The sequence below is a fragment of the Chamaea fasciata genome, unplaced genomic scaffold (genome assembly GCF_029207755.1).
Source record: "Chamaea fasciata isolate MVZ Bird 193981 ecotype frontalis unplaced genomic scaffold, bChaFas1.0.hap1 SCAF_4, whole genome shotgun sequence".
Classification (NCBI taxonomy): Eukaryota; Metazoa; Chordata; class Aves; order Passeriformes; family Sylviidae; genus Chamaea; species Chamaea fasciata.
The window spans coordinates 8,004,596-8,025,058 of NW_027094089.1; the positions used below are offsets into that span (position 1 = coordinate 8,004,596).

Below are 20,463 nucleotides of genomic sequence, written 5' to 3' on the forward strand. Positions count from 1 at the left end.
TTTTGGAGAATGATAAAGTACATGATAAAATTTATGCACATTAAAATTTAGAAATTTTAATCATCTTCTAAGCTAAGTGAATTATGTTTGTATTACTGGAAAGCTGCAGAGAGGGATTATACCACTTAATAGAACAAATACAATTTTATAAATACTCAGGCTTTATCGCTATGAGTTTCAAAAATAATTCTTGAAGTTAAGTGAGAATAAATTTTTGGAATCACATGTATGGTGACATGAATACATGATCATTCCCTTTTTCAATTTCTGACATACTACCTCAGGACTGATGTTTCTTTTTTCTCCTTAGAAATGTAAATTTCTCCCCCTCCACAGCAATCAGCCCTTTGCAGTCACAGACAGAGGCACACCCAGCCCTCCATTTGTAGCAGATTTTCTGTGCTTTGGCAATGTCATGCCTTTAAATCAGATACTTATGTGCCATCAAAAAGTGGGGTTTTTCACTGTTACACTTTCTACCCTGGTAGACTCTCAGCCTTACAGGTGGTACAGTTCCAAGGTTTGAAAAAGATGGTTTACACCTGGATTACATTGCAAAAGATGACTTTTCATAACTGCCATGTACCTGTAAATGAGGCACTAATATAACAAGCAAACTCTGATGCTGCTTGTAGCACTGCTCTCTGCAACACTGTTTGCTACACATTATATACTTGTGCACATTAGCACACACAATGCAAGACAAAAACAGAACCAGTATTTAGACTTCATCTTCACTTTAAAAGGGGTAATTTATCACATGTTCATAATACAAATATTTAGTTGTGTATCTACGAGGACACAACATACTGCAACAATTTCTTGCATTTCATTGTAGTCTCTCTCATCTGTCACAGCCTCAAACCATCTCTCTCTGATCATGTCCTACTGGTCTCAATGATCTTGCATTACCAGTGACATTTTTAAACCCTGGAAGAGACTATTTTAAGTTCTCAAGAAATACTTTTCCATTAGATTTGTATCAAAATTTGCTTAGAATATTTCTGTATGGTAACAGTCAGTTAAAACAATTCAAGAAGAAGAAGAAATAACAACAATAAAATATTAACAGTGATAACAAATTTATTTACGAAGTAAACAAACACAATTTAATTGACATTGTTTATTTAAAAAGGAATACAATCTGAAGTCAGGGGGCATCTTGACACAGAAAAAAAGTCATCTGAGTCATGTTAAATGACACAGCATTCTGCTTCAGAACTAAATTTGAGAAACAAGTATTATGGTACCCTGCCTCTGTCTTCTCTTCAGACACTGGTTCAAAAAATGGGAATACTAGGAATCTTCAGGACAGTTTCAAGAAAACTTCTAAATACAACTTAAGGTTCAGTTCTGAGTACAAATTATACTGTCCATAACCTCAATAAACAGGTGATCCCAGCTAAGATTTTTACTGCCGCAGCTTATTCTGCGGCCCGTTCTTGGAAGAGGCTGCTGCACAATTCCACCAGACACAAGTTCATTAATGTGAGCCATCACATTGAGGAGTTAGGGGCAATGCCAAGAATGTCAATTAGTGCCACAAAAAGGTTTGATCTTGCTTCAAAAAATAGTTTTTGATTTTCTTTAATTAATTAATTAGACAAATATCTTTTTTTAGCATGGCACTAACATTAATGTGGCTTCACAAGATTTATCACTTTGTATAGTTTACATTCAATACGGCATTCCCCTTCAGAAGAGTTCTGACCAAGCCATATGTGCAAAGTATAAGTGTTTCCACAGAACCCCAAATGTTATTTAGTGCATGAATGTTTTATTTGAATATCAGTCCAGCCATATCCTGTATGACATACTTGCAGGGAGAAAACACACATACTTGATTATCCCTTTTACTTTTTAAACCTCAATAAAGTAAGAAAAAACTGATAAATATGTAATTTTATATTAAAATGTCTGTTCTTCAATACAGGTCAACCCTATATTTCCATTCATTAAAAACTGGAGAGTAGTCACCTTAGCAGAAAAAAACAGATATAGTAAAACAAAATTTAACTTACAGAAAAGGCAACTTTTAAATCATTCTATTGAAAAAGCATCAAATATATATTACATCCCAATATTCACTAAGGAGATCAAAGTGCTATAAAGACATATTGATTATATGTCTCACTTCCTTCTGGATATGCTTTGAGTCATACCAAGTGCCAAATGAGAACACAAAGCTTAAAAAAGGAGTGAGTTTCCCTGAGCATGGCAAATACAGATCCTGAAACAGGGAAGTTAAACAGCGACAGTGATAAATCACTGCAACTGTAGAACTGAATTATTATTTATATTTTTCTCTTTTGGTACATTTCTTAACTATAAGACAAAATGGCACCATGATGGTACAAAACTTGGAAAGGCACCTGCTTCATTCACCTATGCAAATGACAGTAACAAATATGCCTATCACTAGGTGATCCCACACAACCAATTATTTTAGTAAATTATGATTAAGTTTTTCTAAGAACACTGATTTCTTCATTCTCACACCTGAGAATTTTTTATGTATAACAGTGAAGTAGTATTTATAAATAAAATATGAGGACTGCTACTTAGAATTGAGAATCTTAATGTCATATTTTAAAATCATTTAATTTTTATTGAAAAGTCCTCAGACAAAAAAACCAAAATACTAACAAACAAAACCCCCCAAATACAACAACATTTAAGGTGGTTTTACTTTAACTAGAAAGAACTAGAAATATTTTAAAGTTTTTTTAACTGAGAAGCAAAAAGATGCAACAACAAGATTTTTCATAAATACATATTGTAAAAGACAACACAACAAATTAGGCAGCATAAAATATAATATCTGTTTTGAGTTTGTTGCCCTGCTATAATCTTGAAGAGCTTCCATGCTCTAATAGAGGACAGCATAGGTACAGATTTTGGAAGCTGAAATTGGTATAAATTTTGAAAAACCTTCCCCTTGAAAATCATTGAATACCTAATGGAGTGTCAAATTAAATTAAAAGATCAAATTATACGAAGGATAGGCCCGGCTGCTGTCATAGCATACAGCCAAGGGAATACAGGTGCAAAGAAATGCATCTCTTGTTTTAGTCTCATGCCAGTTAGATACATACTTAATTATATTCCAAGAGTTTAATTATATTTCAATAGCAATTTGAAAGATTTTACTTATGGTTTGACAAGAAGATATAAAGATACTTGCAGAATTAGTTGCACACAAAGAGAAAGGGAGAACATGGGAAAACGTGACTAAGGTGAAAAGTGATGAGGCCCTAGAGATATCCTAAATAAACAGCAGCAAAACCCAAATCTACATATAAAGGACTTCTACATCAAGATTTAGAACATGTGTAGTAGGAAGTCCTACACATAGATATCTATTCTACCAGGAAAAATAGAATATAGAACACCTTCTTTTAAAAAAAATCACATGCTGTTTTAAAGATCTATTGATCCCCTTTGCACATTTCAAGGTAAGATGGTTACTTTGTAGTTGGTCCAATAATGTAACAAAAATCTCCCAGGCACTGGATTTACCAAGAAGTCTTTCAGTATTTTTCAGTGAAAACTGAAAGATAATTGAAGGTCTTGAAATAACAGGGATAAATGGTATGTAAGTACATATGCTTAATAACCACATGCTGTAATTACACAATAATCCCATTTTTCTTCCAAATTACCTGTCAATAAATCTTTCTCACTGCACTATAAATTCCAAGGTCATGGACAGAGGTATTTATTAGTATAATTAAAATGCAGAAATAAAAACATTAAGCTTTTAGATCCTGATATTCCATTTATTTTTGTCTTTCCCTAAGGGGGAAGTAGATACTTCCTAAAAATGAAATACCCAGAAAATATTGGAAGCTACTTTTAAAAGACTAGAAATGTGCTGGTTCATGCAATTGTTTTGTTTAAGTTATCTTTTCTCGTTATCTAAACTTTGACAGAATGTCAGATTTACCTTATTTTTTAATATTTTAGTGCAGCAAACAAACTCAGGATCAAAAGTATTCTCTGAAGTAGGCAATGTTACTACACTATTAACACTAAAGCACTCTGGATTTCACTGTGTGTCAGTCAAGTCATATATTGGACCAAAAATCCCAAGGTCTCAGCCATCTGTCAAGAAGTAACTTGAAGTCCAAATTTGTGGACTCTTGTTTCCACAATTCCAAATATTCCTAGGCACCAATCTATCTGTCTTGGTTAGTTGCCTTATTCCACAAACCACCAGAAGGGCATTGAAGTGCATGACTCAAAAATTGACGGTTGAAATGAGACTACTGAATCAGACCAGCATGAACAAACTTACTCCATAATTTTTTGGAGAAGGGTAAACCTATTCTTACCTGAAATTTAACTCCTGGTCATAATTAGCCTTCAAAGATGAACTAAAGTGATGTTACATAATCATGACTTATTCCAGGGTCTATCTCAGTGTCTAAGTTATGTACAAATTGATTTAATGGTGAGAGCATTCCTCAGAGTTACCTTAACTTTTTCAGCAAATTAAAAATAAAGTATGAATTTTTATTACTTAGGGATTCTTTTTCTTACTTATTAGACAAATAATGTTTACATCTGATTAGACTGAACATAAATGTAATAAATTGCCAATTACTTTCTTCCAATCTAAAATAGCAGCAATTTGGATTCAATTTTATCATTTTCTTGCTACATTAAGGTAGTAAATAATATATCTGAATAATATTCTTAATGCCAACCAATAAAATATTATATAGGGCCATAATTTAGGAAAAAAAATTGTTCACCTGGTGTAAATACAAGTTCAAATTCCAATGTAAAACCTTAACATTGCTGAAAAATAAACTATTACTGACATTCAACTTGTAAAATTAGACAAAAGAGGAAATGCAAAGAAATGAAAGAGAAACACAACAGTAATGAAGATATCCTTTCAAAATAAGAACTTTCTATTAGATTATGGTCGTGTGACTTAAACGATAGTATTTTGCATTTTGCATTGGCCTTCATATTAATGCAAAAAAATAATGAGTTCATAATCACAAATTTTAACTTTATTCTTCCTCCCATTCTGATCATTACTTACATATTTTCCAGAAAGCTGAACTGAGAGCCTTCTGAGGGGAAAAAATCCACTTCTAACAAACAGAGAAATCCCAACCTTCACCTAAATCTAATAAATTCAGATACGCCTGCTTAGTGAAGGCTACTCTGAACAGAGAATATGTATGTATGATTTGAATGACATAGGTATTGAAAATAAACACTCCAAATCTTCCCACCAGAAAACATCTTTTTGTGAGTATTGCCAAAGCATTTGGATGAGATTTTTTTTTCTTCGCTTACTCTGTCATAAATTAATGGCAGCTTCACTAAACTCAACAGATAAACACAAAATTTAGGGTACCTTCTTCTAAAATAAGTATTGAAGTCTATCTTGAGGCATGTCAGTATCAAGTTATATGATTTAACATCTATTGCACTGGAGATATTAATTAATAATTTATAGAACTTGTTCCATAAATAGAACCTTTAAAATACATTATTTTATTACAGGCATTAACATACCTAAAAGGAAGTAAATATATAGACTGTGCATATCAATAGGAAACAAAAATGCTTTACTTCATTAAGACCAGCTGGTATCAGGAATTAAAAATATGCCAGTTATTGATATTTGTTTAGCATTTGTATAAAAGTTTCACTTCAAAGAATGAGGAATCAGAGCAAATGATTCACCTCATCTAATAAAAAGAAGTGGTGTTAGAGTTGCTTAGTTCCAGCTGACCTTGAACGTAATTGGCTACTTGGGATGTCTCTGTGGTATATGCCACTAAGAAGATAAAAATATACAGGATTAAAATCTGAACTGATAAAGCTAAGAAATTAAGTGTTACTCCTTTAATAAGCCTACTTTATGAAAGTACGTGAATACCAAAATACCTCGTTACTGATTGCTGTTGAACTGTGAATAAATTTAAAAATAAGCTATCAGAAGTGAAAGTATCTAATATTTTAATTTTCTTCTTACCTGTTTAAAAATTATGAATAAAGAATTCAAAGCATGTCTATTTTTTTTCACTCCATGTCATTCTGCTCTACCTGATGTTACTTGTATGCCACTACACTCACCAAATTTTTATATACACTTAGGTCTATACAAGTAATATTATTTTGTATCTTAAGATGAAGATGGAGGCATTTTTTTTTCTATTTCATATTTTACAGTGTAGCAGTAAAAATTATTTTCTTTTTTTTTCTGCATTATTTAAGTGCCTAAAAACCTATACAACTGTAAGAACACTGTTTTACAAGGGGAAGGTTGATCATAATGAAGATGAGATTGCTTCACTGTACTGCAAAATGAGAGCTACAAAAAGCCCCACAAAACCCACAAACATTTTAAGTCATAAACCCCAATTAAGCTGAAGAAAAGGGTCTGTCAATTAAGATGCCATGGCAAAGGCAGAGACCATTTCTTCCTGTTGTGAATAAAGGCATGAACAAGGTTGGATTGTGGTTAACGATGGGAGAGCAAAGAGACTTTTTCTTAAATTTTAAAAACCAAAACATACATGCCTCAAAATTTAAGAAGCATTTTTACTACTTGGCATCCAAGTATTATATTAGACTGCCACTTGAATTTCAAAAGTACTTATTCAACACAGGTTTGGAACTGTAAAAACAATGATAAAAAGTAAAGATTAAATTATGATTTAGGATGCATACATTATAAAATTGTATCTGCATGACTAAAAAAAAAAATCAAGGAGCACTAGATCACTGACATGTGTTGACAAAGTACCACAACTATTCTTTTCTCCTTTTTTGATCCAGTCACAGATACATGTTCTTACAACCAAAATGCAATTCTGTCCTACCGTTCATAGTAAATATCATAAAGAAATTAAGAGATATCCATCTTCTAAGTTGAGGGACAGTACACAGCAACAAGCCTACAATTTAAATTTGGTCCAACTCCTCAGTGGGAAGGATTGAGACTTACAAAGTAATAAACCAAACCACGTGTAAGTAGTAGACTTCAGCCCTAAGGTTTATTTTGTCAATGCTCTTTGCCTCCATCCTATCACCTATATTATTACACTGCATTGTATCTTTAAAGTTTTCAGCAATAACCAGGCATTTTACACTAAATGAAGTTGTTCCAGTAGCAAACAACTGTTAAAGGACTGCAGAATTAGGATGCATTTTAGGGTCATGACTGTCTCAAAAATTTGTATGTCACCTTCAATTAATGAAAACCAGAATATTTGAAATGTAATTCAGTATCCAATAATCTACGTAACATATTTGTTTAATAGATCCCCCTATATTTTAATTGCCTACAATTGATTTTCTCTAAATAAATGAAAAGGTGTGTTTTAGACAAAGTAAAACATGAAAAAAATGTATTAATGTATAAAAAGTAGACACAAATGAAGATTTCAAATAGGATTTGTCTTCTAGTCCTTCCCTTCTTTATATTCCTAATAGCTATTTAAAAATTTTGAAGCAAGCCTTTCTCAAATAAATCAAACACAGTACTAACAGCTTATATATACACTGCAGTTATATCAGAAAGAAAGTAGCAATAGTATTAACAAGCAACCTGACTGAAAACACTAGCAAGTTTATTCTTCTATTTAAATGAAACATCTAAAACTAGGGAATTTTGAGGGAGGAAAAAACCCACAAAAACCAGCAGGTAAACTGGAAATGTCACTGTCTTTTACCCTTTGTGAGGTAAGGCATTTTTAGTAAATACCACTAGTGAAAACCCTATTTAATAAATTCAAAAACATCCTTCAGCATTCTCCACTATACTTCACTTCAAATCTCTACTTGCTGCAACTCATCCTCCTTGACATCTATTTTCATTGTTATATTTTCAATATTTCTGACATTTCTACTAGTTTTTTAGCTTGAATCATTTTGGTTCTTCTCCTGCTTGACACTTCTTCTCTCAAAATTACAAGTGCTTCTGTTTCTCAAAATACTGGTGAAGCAGTCTCTTTTGCTCAGCTGTCAATTCACAGAAGAATACTGGGAGATGGAAAGACAGTAGCAGGTCTAAAAAGCAGACAAAAGCAGCAAAGCTAGCTTTAAACCAAAAATAAATAAAAGCTGCAGAGCTCAGGTCACCACCCATTACTGGCCTGCCATCACAAAGTTTTCTCTCCTTCCATATTAGAGATCCACCTGGTTTCAAACCTCTAATACTCTCTCTGTTCCTTTGTTATCAGAAATTCTGGTAACATCATCATTTCCTTCATTATGTCTACAGAAAATTCTAAATTCTGATGAAAAAGGATTTCTCTCTATCATCACCTTGCATACTCCAAACTGACAAATGTATTCTCCATCCTAAGATTATATTCAGGAAACAGACAATCCAGGTTCTAAAATATTATTGTGACCTCTATCAAAAGTCAAAGTATCCCTGTACTTTTTCAATTATTTTTTCTATAAATTGCAAACACCTTGTGATAGTTAGATCTGCTGTCACTTATGTCCCCAATAAATTTCAGACACTTCACATATATTAGTGTACACTTCCCAGTTCCAAGTGCAGAAAAGTGATGTTATATCTTGAAGAATCTTGAAAGTGTTTCTGAGTACTCTAAAATTTCAATGGACTATGCAGTATGTGTGCATTTACATTTTATTTGCACAAGAACTATGACATTTGGCTTATTCACCAAAAAATACATTTCAGGTGCCTAATTCAGAGCAAAAATTGTCTTACCTTTACAGATTCACTTAAGACTTGGGTTTTATCCGCTTCTTCACTGGATTGCAATTCTAGTGTATTATTTAACTCATGTAGCTGTTGTGCTTGTTCATTCAAAAGCAATTGTGCCTGATGCTCCCGATGTAATGCATTATTTAATTCTTCACATACACTTTCGAACCTCTCATGGGTGATTAATTTCTGATAAGAGAAATAAATTGTGTTTGATTATGTAACTATGCTCACCTGTTTACATACTTGAGTTCCTAAGCTCCACTTCCAAACATATTAAATTCTAAAACAAAAGCATGCTAAAGGTTATTATTTATTTCGGTTTTTTAACTCAGAGACAGACTACCAAGCAATAAAAGGGCCAGACAACTTTATTCACTGTATTTTTTCAAACCAGCATTCAGGCTACTCTAAACAGTATGCATTTGCTATTCTATTCAAATTAACACCTTGGATTGCAAAGAACCAATATTTACAGGGAAATATGCAGAAAAATGTCCCCAATTTTAGTGCCTATCTTGTTAACCCGTGCAAATGTCTTCCTGAACTCTTTCTCCCTTTCCAAAGTGTTCCAGAGTTACCAAGTAGTTCTTCAAGGAAAATAATTGTCTACATTTGAATGGCAATCTAAACTGTGATAATTTCTTCCAGTTTCCCCAGAACCGTAAGCAATGAAACCCAGTATGAGCAAAAGAAGATGATAAGATATAATTTTGCCTGTTTGAGTAAAAAACCCCAATATTTTATCAGCTAGGAACAGGAAAAAGAATGGATTTGACACCATCTGTTAAATAGTCTCTGCTTGGAAGTGTGCTGATTGGAACACTGACAGGTCTGCCAACTAGACTTCAGTATCAGTGCTGGTCACAGCCACAGAGAACACTGCTTCTTCTGGGCCACAACTGTTTTAGCTGTACTGTGTACCTGTTGAGCATGTATAGGAATTCTTAACCATTCACTAATTCAAATAGTTCAAACATATGTTCAATTCTGAATGCAACCTACAAGAAATAAGCATAGTAGGAAAGGTGCTTAGTGAACCTCCAGCAAGCTAAAGCAAGGCAAGTTTCTTCCCCTCCAAGGACTGAAGGGACAGTTCTGTACATATAATAGGGGTCTCACAGAGAACTCACCAAATGGCATCAACCCCTTAAACACTATGTCCATTAGTCACAATACTGTGGTTTCAAGCAGTCAAGGAACCTTTTTGTTGTGCCTTCTTGTTCCTATCAGACAATGCTATTTACAGGTTAGTGAATGCCCAGTGTTTAAGTAAATTGATCAGAGGAATTTGGTGCATATATGCTAGCAGGTATGTAGAAGAGGGGCTTCCATAAACTTAAGGTTTGATGGGAACAGCCACACTAAAATTTGCATTGACTAGCTCAGGGTATAATCAAGCATCAAAGATACTGTAAAATGTTTATCATAATATACAGCAACATTCACACAGAGTTTAAGCTTCTTGAAGTTCTCATGAACATACTCATTCAATACCCTCATGGCAGCTGACTTTACTCTGCTAAAGTGAAATCTATAAATGCTTTTTGGGTATACAAATCACATCAGCATTTTCAACATACAGCGGAAACCTTGGTTGCTGAAGACCAAACATGTAATTTACAAGAACACCTCATTGTACAAATCAGAAAGGAACTCTTGTAGAAGAGAAGCCTTTCTAAACATATCTGACTTCTATTTTAGTGACATTTACAATGCAAATCTTCTGGAAAATTCTTTTAATATTAGAATGATTTTATACTTATTTTTCAAAAGAACACATAAAAACACATCTTACAAGCAGTCACTTCTAAATCAAATATACTTACTTGCTTAAGCATATTTAATTGCTCTTGCAGGCTCTGGGCTTTGTCTGCTTCTTTTTTCATTTCCCTGAAATTTGATTTGAATTCTGTAAGTTGCAGGCGCAGTGAGCGGCGTTCCACTTCTGCTGTATGAAGCCTTTGTGTAAATTCAAATATTTGCTTCTGCAAGGACTCTATGTTTTTCTGTTAACAGTCAGAAACAAATTTGTGTGCTTTAACATGAACTATTTTAGCAATAAAGAGTCACATGTAATACCCAAGCAAGTTAGACAAAGCTCTCATTTTGTCCATCATCTCTAAGATGCATGAGTACAAAAAGTTAACCTGTTTCGCCTGCTCTTGAGGGTAACTGAAAATTCTGTTTTCAAGGAAGTACCATTTTAATGTAAGGCCCAAAATAAAAGACCAATTATTTCAGAAGGCTTCTCCTTCCCCTCTGATTATATATAAGGAAGAAGGCTATCTTTACTGAAAGATAGAACAAAAAAGCATGAGAAAACTGAAAAAAAAAACAACCCCAAACCAAACCCAAAATGAAACAAATAATTCCACACCACCGCCCCCCCCAACAAAAAAACAACTCCATAATATTTAGTAGAAGCCAAAAGCAAGTTAGTTCCTACAAAGCAAATACAACTTTGACAGAACTTTAAAAAATCCTTTCTCTTGGATACATCAAATCACTTCTTAAAATTCTTTGACATAAAAGAAAAAAATGTATTCATGCTCTAATGCTTCTGGGTGTTAGGAATCAACTTCTGATGTCCACATAGTTGACTTCAACATAACAGTCTTATAAACTGAGACAGAATTAATGGTACTATCAAGAGAGCTTCATCTAACACTTAGGCCATGAACGTACTGCTTACATGAAGTAGGACTAAAATTATGCATACCATACTAGATACTCTGTCACACAATCCAGCTTGCAGGGCCTGGGTATTTATTTTATTAAGTCCATGAGCCAGGTTCTGTACCAAGGAGTCTTTCTCCAGACAAGTACTGTACTTGCTGTGGTGTAATGGAACTGCCACCATTATAACATTCAGCTTGTCCATAAGTTTTGAAAACGAATTCCTGGCTGCACTTAAAAGTAACGTTCCAGAAAGCCATGACTTGGTACCTTCAAAAAAAACAAAAACAAAAACAAAAACAAACAAAAAACCCCCACAAAAACAAAGACAAAATCCCCAAACAAACAATCAAACAAAAAATCCCTCACAACAACAAGAAAACACAAACCAAAACACAGAAAAGAAACATCAAGTAGGTTATCAGTTTCAGTTTTTTTCAGTTAAAAAAACCACAACAAACAACATCTGTAAGATACTCAACAGAATTTTTCCATTAAAGACTGGAAGATTAAGTTCAAAGGCATATCTCAGAGAGAGACTTTAAGACAAATTGAGTACTTAGTAATGAAAATACTGCTATCAATTTATGAATGGGAGAGTAGGATAAGATTCTAAAGAACAGGATTTGTTTGTCAAAGACTACTTGTCCAGTTGTTATCATGTTCTGCAATACCACACTTTCTGAAGACTTTCTTTAGTGTTCTAGTTTTATAACTCAGAAAACATGCAAGACAGATGCAAGCAAATGGAAGTCAGGTCAAGTAAGTCAGAAGTGATAGCACATGGGAAATCCCTTTATTGTAATATTTACAATGCAAATTTCTGAGGGTTTCCTGGTTTCTCTTCCCTCCCCTCTACAGATGTCTAAATCATTTGCTGTTCAAAATTAGTGAGACTTGGTACCTTAATGCCATACTATTTATATTCTGAGACAAGAGAATATAATTTACCTTATTCCAAGGCAATTAAAATTTTACAGCTACAATTACGTATTTCCCCACAGGATTTTGGTAATCATCCTTCTCATATAATGGACTTAAGGCCCCAGCACACCCAACATGTCCTGCTTACCGCTAGATTCGTCAGGTCTGTAATTAATAATTGTGTTTAATGTTGATAAATAAAATTGTCAGTGCTCCTTCCACTAATTGGTATTCCAGATAACAGTTAATAGGTTTATTTATGCCTTAATAAAAGTCTTGTAATTTAGTTTTCCCTTTGCTAGGCAGGTCTTAATCTGTCATTACTTGTCTTATGATACTATCAGTGTAAGATGACAAGCATGGAAGAGCTTATTTACATTCAGTAGTACAGCAGATCTCCTGTTGCTGCAGTGAACTAAAATATTTACTTAAGAGTATAAACAGAAAAAAACCCCCCTGGCTTAAGTTAAAGAATTTCTTTTTATAGACTGTGAGGGGGAAAAGCCAGAGGTACAGGGCAAACAGAACATGATTATTGATACATTTTTATTACAGTTCTCATTTTAAAGAAGATCATTTACATGTGAGGTTGAGATTTATCTGTGAGCAATAACAAAAAAGCACATGATAAAATCAAATATTTTATTTTCAAAGCCATTTTCCTGCTTGGTTTTGAAATAGCACCACTCCAATGATTCCAGTGCTGATCAGGAGAATCATTTTTGAGTACATGCTCTCCATAACCTCAACGATCTAGTAGATCTCCTTTTCTTCATTACTAAGATAACATCTTTAATGTTAAAAATCTTATGAGGCATTTTTATCTTGCACTTCAACTAACTAAACACACTTTGCAATAAAAAAAATTGTTCTTTTCATAACCAGAAAAAACCTGCTATTGCAATGCTCCGTCTTCTTTGGCAAAGGATAATCTCTTTTCCTTTGCTGGTTCTCGATTACTGATCACATAAAAGAAAAATCTACCTTCATCAGTTTAACTCTTAACACAAATTATCCTGTCATACTTGTCTTTTAGCTTCAAAGATCCTCTCTTTTCTCTCATCAGAATGCATTCACTAATTGAATGTTTAGTTAAATTAATCTAAAATTAAAACTACAACATTTTAATAGCCTTCTGTGTCAGATCATGCCAAAACCTTCTCAAAAACTGTCCTCTGTCATGATTTTTGGTATATATCCAAAAAAAAGATACCCTCAATGAGCTACTGTTCCTACACTTTTCCCAGCATTTCCACTTGCTATCTCAGCTTTTGAGATTGTTTATCTGTAAGGAAACTATGTTTCTCCACATGTGGAGTACCTAGCATGGCAACCCCTTTCCCTATGTCTACAATCTCATGTTTAACTGTATCAAAAGTAAATTTAAAACATTAATTCAAACAGTTGTGTTGTAGAATTTTCAAATGATCATTCCACTTCAGAACAAGCACTCCCCTTAATCAGTAAAGTTCAGCAACTTAAGGCATTTTCTTGGGATAGCAATAAATATTCACATCCTCCATTGTTTTTACTAAGAGTAGCTTTGAATAAATAGACAAAAAAATTTTGAAGTAAGTTACCGATTGCTTGAGAGCTAAAATGAAAACATAAATCAATTCCACAAGGAACTGTATCTATAATAACTGAGAGAAGAATAGACTTTGTAAGTGTATATATATGTATCTTAAGTACCTGCCATGAAGAATGAAAGAATTAGAATAAAAGCATTATATTATGTACATCATGATGCATCTAAGAAATTATTAACACAAATACAGGTATACAACAAACAGCAATTAAGTCTTACATTAAGCAAATGAAAAAAAGTGTCAAATATTACTTTGCTGGAAGATGGAAAAACAATTCTTGTTTATTCTCTTTTGGTGAAATTGAACCCCAAGTCAGCAGGATTAACTTTCTACTATGCAAGACTAAAATGTTCATGTCATACTTTTAAAACTTTGTATATTTAAAAATTGGTGATATTTATATTGAAAACACTGGCTGTTAACATCTCTGGTTTATCACAGTACAGATTTTGTTAAAACAAACCTAAAATCTAACCTTACAAGAAAACCCAAAGCAAACAAAAAAACTCCAATACTGTAATGAACTTGAACTGAAAGTGGAGCAAAGAGATCATTCCAAGACATGATGGAATGAGACCCAAACTAACTAACACTATGAAGGGAAATGATCATCAATGTCAAAACAAAATCACTTATTTAAAAGATCAAGAAAGGTGCCTCAAATCAGAGTGCACAAACCTAAATGTTCCAGTTTCATCTGAGTGATCTGTGTTTGCTTTTTTTCAGCTGCCTCAAATGGATCCCCCGAACCTAGCTATCTTTAAATATAATTTCGAAGACACTGAATTGTTCCATCTTGATAATCCAGAGAGCACATTCTTGGAGTACTCTTTCCTGTGACGTGTAGTCTAATCCAGAACTGCCATAATTTAAAGATATGAAAAGATTGCCTATTTACAATTTTTTACAAAATTCAACATCATTGAAGTCAGTTTAAAGATTTAAGTCCTATTTAAAATATTATTATAGAACATAATGTAATTTTCTAAGTGTGGAAGCTTTCAACTATATTCCTTCAAAGCCTAATTATTTCAATACTTCCAGAAATTTCATGTCAAGCTTTAAATTATTTATTACTATTCTTTGAACCAAAGATTCTTAGGAGACTTGATCTCATGAGCAACAGAATTCCAAGTAATACATGAGCAGTTAGACCTTGAGGTTCTGTGGAAATTACTTAAAATAGAGGTAAGATATGAAAGAATCACTGAACTGACTCTGGCCATAACATTCCTAGTTCTCAAAAACAAGCCTGTGTTGAGTGTAGACATCTCTAGTAAAAAGAGATCAGCAGAATTCTCATATACCTCAAACTGGCAAAACATCGTGATGTTTACAGCATTCTAACCAGTCATTCAGCACATCCATGCTGCTGCTGCATTTCTCTCAATTCTTCATCTTCCTGTTCCTACACAATACTCTGTACATAGGAACACTTGATAGATTTTCTTTATGGAAAAATATTAGGTTGAGCTCCAGGAAAACACTTCTTGAATATTAGACCAGTGCAACAAGATAACTAGGAACCTTGTAAGAGTTACTTCATTGGAAGCTTTTAAAAACAGGTTAGCCAAATATGTAATTGTGTGGCATAGATTATTTTTAATATCTCACAGTCAAATAGGCAAAATTTATTTATTTATTTATTTATTTATTTTTATTTATATTTTTATATATTTTTATATATATATGCTTTCTAAAAGCAGTCTTCAGTCTTCTGTTCCAATGACTTTACCAAAAGGATAAAGTATCATAGCACCAATTAGAGAAAATTAAATCTGTTCCATCAATACAGCTCTCAGGAGATTTGATCCAGAATAGTTTAGATAAATCCTAAAAATGGAGATAATGTGACCACCCTGATTATTTTTTTAATCTTCAACTACAAGAATATACTTTTAAAATTACCTGGTTTGTTAACAACATCCTGCAATTCAGTGACAGAACTGATTATTGCAGCGAGGAGGTTGGAACTAGCAAACCAGTTGAGTGCTTCCACAGAGTCAAGCTCTTCCTCTTCACGACCTGTGAAACAGATCTGAATAACTGAATAACTTAGATGACTAAATAAGTATTTAGTCACACTACTTTCTCTTTCAGAAATTGACTAAAGCTAAAAGTATATAAGCTACAGACTATTTCCAGGACAATTTAGACTATTAAACATGCTTCCACAGGCACTAAACTAGAAAAATAGATGAATCTTGTAATTGTTTAGAAAGCATTTTTTATACCATTTTTCCTTGTAAGGGGATGCATGAGCAGGTATGGTAACAGAAAGGGACAAGAAGATTACCTAACCTCTAAAGGAAATCCAGAAATCCTACACTAACATTTTACCTGAATCACTAAGAAACTTTTTTGCATTTTTCAGTAGGAAATAAGTACTACAAGTTATTAATAAAAGAAGAGAATATACCTTTTCAAAATTACATTGGTGGCAAATTATGTATGAACACTTCAAGAAATTTATCACATAAGAGCAGATGCAATAGCACCTAGTTTTGAAATCTACAATGCAAATATTGAGGATATCAAACAATGGCAGGTCACATGTGTAATTCCAACTTTACTTGCATTGCTAAACAGAATAAGCATTTCCTTTCAGGGGAAATTATATTTATCAAGTTATCTAAAAATTAGAAATTCAGAAATTACATTTGTTAAAATGTCATTAAATTTGTATTTACACTCTATTATAAATAATATTACTTTTTGTTATTCATTAACCATGTCATTTCACACAACATTTATGAAAGAAAAAAATCAGCTTACTTGACAGATTACGCTTGCCTTTGGATTCTCCTACACAAACTGGAATTCTAATGCCTTCTTTACAGCTATTTGTCCAGGTGAAGAGGGAACGAGAATACTGTGCTAAAACTTGAAGTCTGTTGGCTGCCAAAATTGCAATCACAGCTCTTCGGAATATATAAATCAGGCCTTGGGATTTTCTTTTCTTTAGTTTTGCTTCATCTTGATTGTTTTCCTTAACATCGGAGAGAGCATGAACTAGGGTCCTAATCTTCCAGTTCACTAATTCATAAATGTTCACCTGATCCTGGAGAAGGTCTCTTTGGGAAGACATAGCACACAATCGGCCATACAGAGGAAACAGGGCACCTGCCAATAGTGCACAGGCCGCCAGGAGCGAGGAATGCTCCTTCTGAAACTGTGTTAACATCTTTTTCACAGATATGCTCTCAAGAGCCAATTTCTCTTGACTTTTTTCAAGGACATAAATTTTTTCTTTATTTTTCTCTGCTGCTTCTTGGTATTCCTGGGGTAAGAGGAAAAAAAACACAGCCAAACGAAACCAGAAGAAATATTAACAAGTTTTCTTTACTTAACAAAATAATTTTTACCTAGACAAAAGAAAAAACACTTTTTTTCCTTCAGATTCAAGTAACACACTAAAGAAACAAATATTATTAGTAATGACGATGAAAGTATCTCTCCTAAACAGTTCAACAACCAGATATATGAAAACAAACAGTATTAGTCAAGCTTTCACAGTCTTCAGTTATAAATGGATTCCTGGCACCTGATGATAATCCTTAGTACTCCAATAGCCTGCACCTGGTTGTCCACAATGCAGTTTTATGAGTTGACTCAGCAGTAAGCAATTACATGCTCCAATTTCAGAATGAACATTGTTCTACAAAGCAGAAATAAACTTAGTATAAGGGAGAGGAAAAAAATAAGGAAGGCTCTGGAACATAAACATAGACAGATTGGCAGCAGCTGGAAAAGGGGAAGTAAAGGTGATCTCTTAATTACTTTGTAATCAACCCCCTACTTATATATTCACAGATTAATTAGGTCTCATACCGAACTGAGTTTTCAAAAGAACAGTGTGATACAAATGTTTTTATTTTGCCTAGTGCCTATTTTGCCTATTTTGTAAGTTTTTTTAGGTCGCAGAATATTTTTTTTCCTCTAAATACCCTGAAATAGGAAAGAGGGAGATTTAAAATAGCAAACTGATATAGAGAAATTACGATGGTAACAAGTCAGGAAATGGTAGGACTACAGTTAGAGGATGCAGACTGCAGTACTGGAATCAAGACACTATGCTTGGAGCTCTAAGTGACCTCAGAGACTTAAACTGATGCCTGAGAGCCTGCTGTGATTGAAACAGGGACTAAGTTTCAACAGGCTCCACTGGTATAGGGAGATAATAAATTTTAGGCACTGTTCACAAAAACCGTTCAAGCTCAAGTTAAATGCTAATGCTTCTGCTACAAAACATGGTCAAAAAAGGGCAAAGATGGGTGGAATTACAAGCCCATATGATGAAGAAAACTGAGGTTTGTGTTAAGTTTCAGATACCTCTCTTAGAGCTATAGACAATTTCGTTGTCACATGGAGTGACATTGTTCCTGTTAGCAGTGGTCTAAAAAGGAGTGAAATGGCATCATCCAGCCATATTCTTCTGTGTTCTATTCAGTACAGGTCCCAAACAAGTGGTGAGCAGGGTCCTAGTTTATTTTCCCTCCTCCATTGTGCAAGCACAGAAGGAAAAAAAATACATACAGCTATCCCTAGAATGAAAATAGAACATTCCATGCTTCTATAGAGGATGTACCCTAGTCAGTTAAAAATGTCTTTGACCAAATAAATATTTTATAATTTTTTGGAAGGGAAAAAATTTGTAATGCTATTAAAATACTCCAAGTGATACAAAAATAGAGTAGGCCACTAAAAGATTTAATTTCAAAATGCAATTTACAGGCCACATATGTCACTTTACTATGCTGAAATAACAGTATGAACATGGACAACACTTTCAGTGCTACTGCATTATTTACAGCGTTTGATTTTTATAGATAAAATCCCTGATAGCATGACTGGAAGGAACCAAAAAGGTAAGCCAAATTTAGAAAACAACCTATGGTTTCTGGCCATCACAGGTGAAAGGCCAATATCTAAGTAAACAAACTGTGATCCCTACAGGGGTGCTGGACAGCAATACCAGTATTCAGTGCTCTTGCTAATTAAAGCGCTTTTTTAATGCTTTTTGTGATATGGTAATATATAAAAGTAAATTAGACAACCTATGACTTGAGAAACGTAAGTTTTGCAAGAAAATAGACCTTCTTTCTTTTACTGGCAAATAATTTCTTTTGCTATACCAGACACTGTTTCTAGAGTTTTCTTTAAAGCTTATAAGCACAGTTCTTGAAAGAACATGGACTTTTCTTCCTAAACACTTGCAAGCTGGTTTCCTTTGGTGTTTGAGCTTTGAGGGGCACCTCACCGAGTTGCAGAGCTTCATTAATTCCAAGAAACCTTAACAAAAAACCAAGTGCTACTAGCAAAACTCTTTTATCCCACTTCTTACTACACCTTTACCCTTTATTCTGGCATGGAAACAGAACTGAAAACTAGAAATATAATGACACAGAGACTTCAGAAGGTTTTTCTTTTGGAGCTCTGAACACAGATGGCAGTAGAAGGGGCAGGGCCCACCTCTACATGTACTAAAGCTGTCCTCAGGACGGGCAAGCAAGAATGAGCAGGGACACAATGAACAGAGAGGGCAAACAGGGCATGAGACATAAGCCATGAGCCAGGGCACCATGACAGGTTGCACAGGCAGGGCAGGGAGGCACTGCCAACTCAAGCACTTAGCTCAGTTGGTGATCTTCACTCTCGGTGATAGAGCTCAGGTGTGGTTTGTTTGGACAAAAGTTACTTCCTTTGTGCACACCAGAAAGGATGGAGCAACCCAGATGGAGTGCCCATGAAACCATGCAGAAGTCTGGGTTTCAGGCAGCAGGGAATGACGGAGCCTGGCACTGCTTTCAGGGCAGCAGAGACAACAGCTGTGTGAGTTGTGATCAGGCAGATGACTTACAAAGCCTAATGCTGGAGCTGAGAGACAAAGTAGAAATATTAAGAAGTATTAGGGAATCTGAGGAATAGACTGAGTGGTGGAGCCACACTCTACTACACTTCAGACAAATGCACCTGCTGTGCACTTCATATGAAGCAATGGATCCCCCATGCTCTCACCACCAGGCAGCTGCGGACCTTAGAGACAGAGGTGAGTGGAAACAGGTTTCTCCTTGGTGGGGGGACAGGTGAATCCCCTCCCAAACTACTTCGCTTCCCAGGGGCCCTTATATAACAGGTATAGAACCCTGGAATCTCAGAATCAGTGAAATGAGAATGTGGATGAAAGTCCATCTAGGCTGGACCGATTGTCTAGGACAGAGCAGCCTACCCTGTAAATCATGACCTCCGCCTCAAAAAAAATTAAAAATAAAAACAAAAAACAAAACAAAACAAAACAAACAAAAAAAACCCCAACAACAACAAAAAAACAACAACAACAACAACAAAAGAAGTAAAAATTGTTATAAATGACTCAAAACCCAGGCGGGAATGAGTAAATAATATTTACTTAGAACTCATTAAAATTACAAAGCTAAGCAGGGAACAACACTGAGAACTTGATGGGACTCCTTTTGCCCACCAGAGGTTTGGCTCACAAAATGGCATCTCCACCTCTTACACTCTGTGATTGCATCAGCTCATTAATATCCATGATAA

The 20,463-nt window shown here is 34.3% G+C and overlaps 1 protein-coding gene across 1 annotated transcript in view; it reads right to left on the reverse strand.

Annotated features, from left to right (window-relative positions):
• Nucleotides 1–20,463, reverse strand: part of CCDC171 (coiled-coil domain containing 171) — a 153,178-nt gene that overhangs the window by 62,066 nt on the left and 70,649 nt on the right. Inside the window, exons 15-19 of the mRNA XM_066180817.1 lie at nt 16,681–17,185; nt 15,814–15,930; nt 11,436–11,662; nt 10,543–10,722; nt 8,717–8,902 (exon numbers count right to left, since the gene is read on the reverse strand). Coding sequence (XP_066036914.1) covers nt 8,717–8,902; nt 10,543–10,722; nt 11,436–11,662; nt 15,814–15,930; nt 16,681–17,185 — 1,215 coding nt within the window. The remainder of the gene's footprint in view (nt 1–8,716; nt 8,903–10,542; nt 10,723–11,435; nt 11,663–15,813; nt 15,931–16,680; nt 17,186–20,463) is intronic.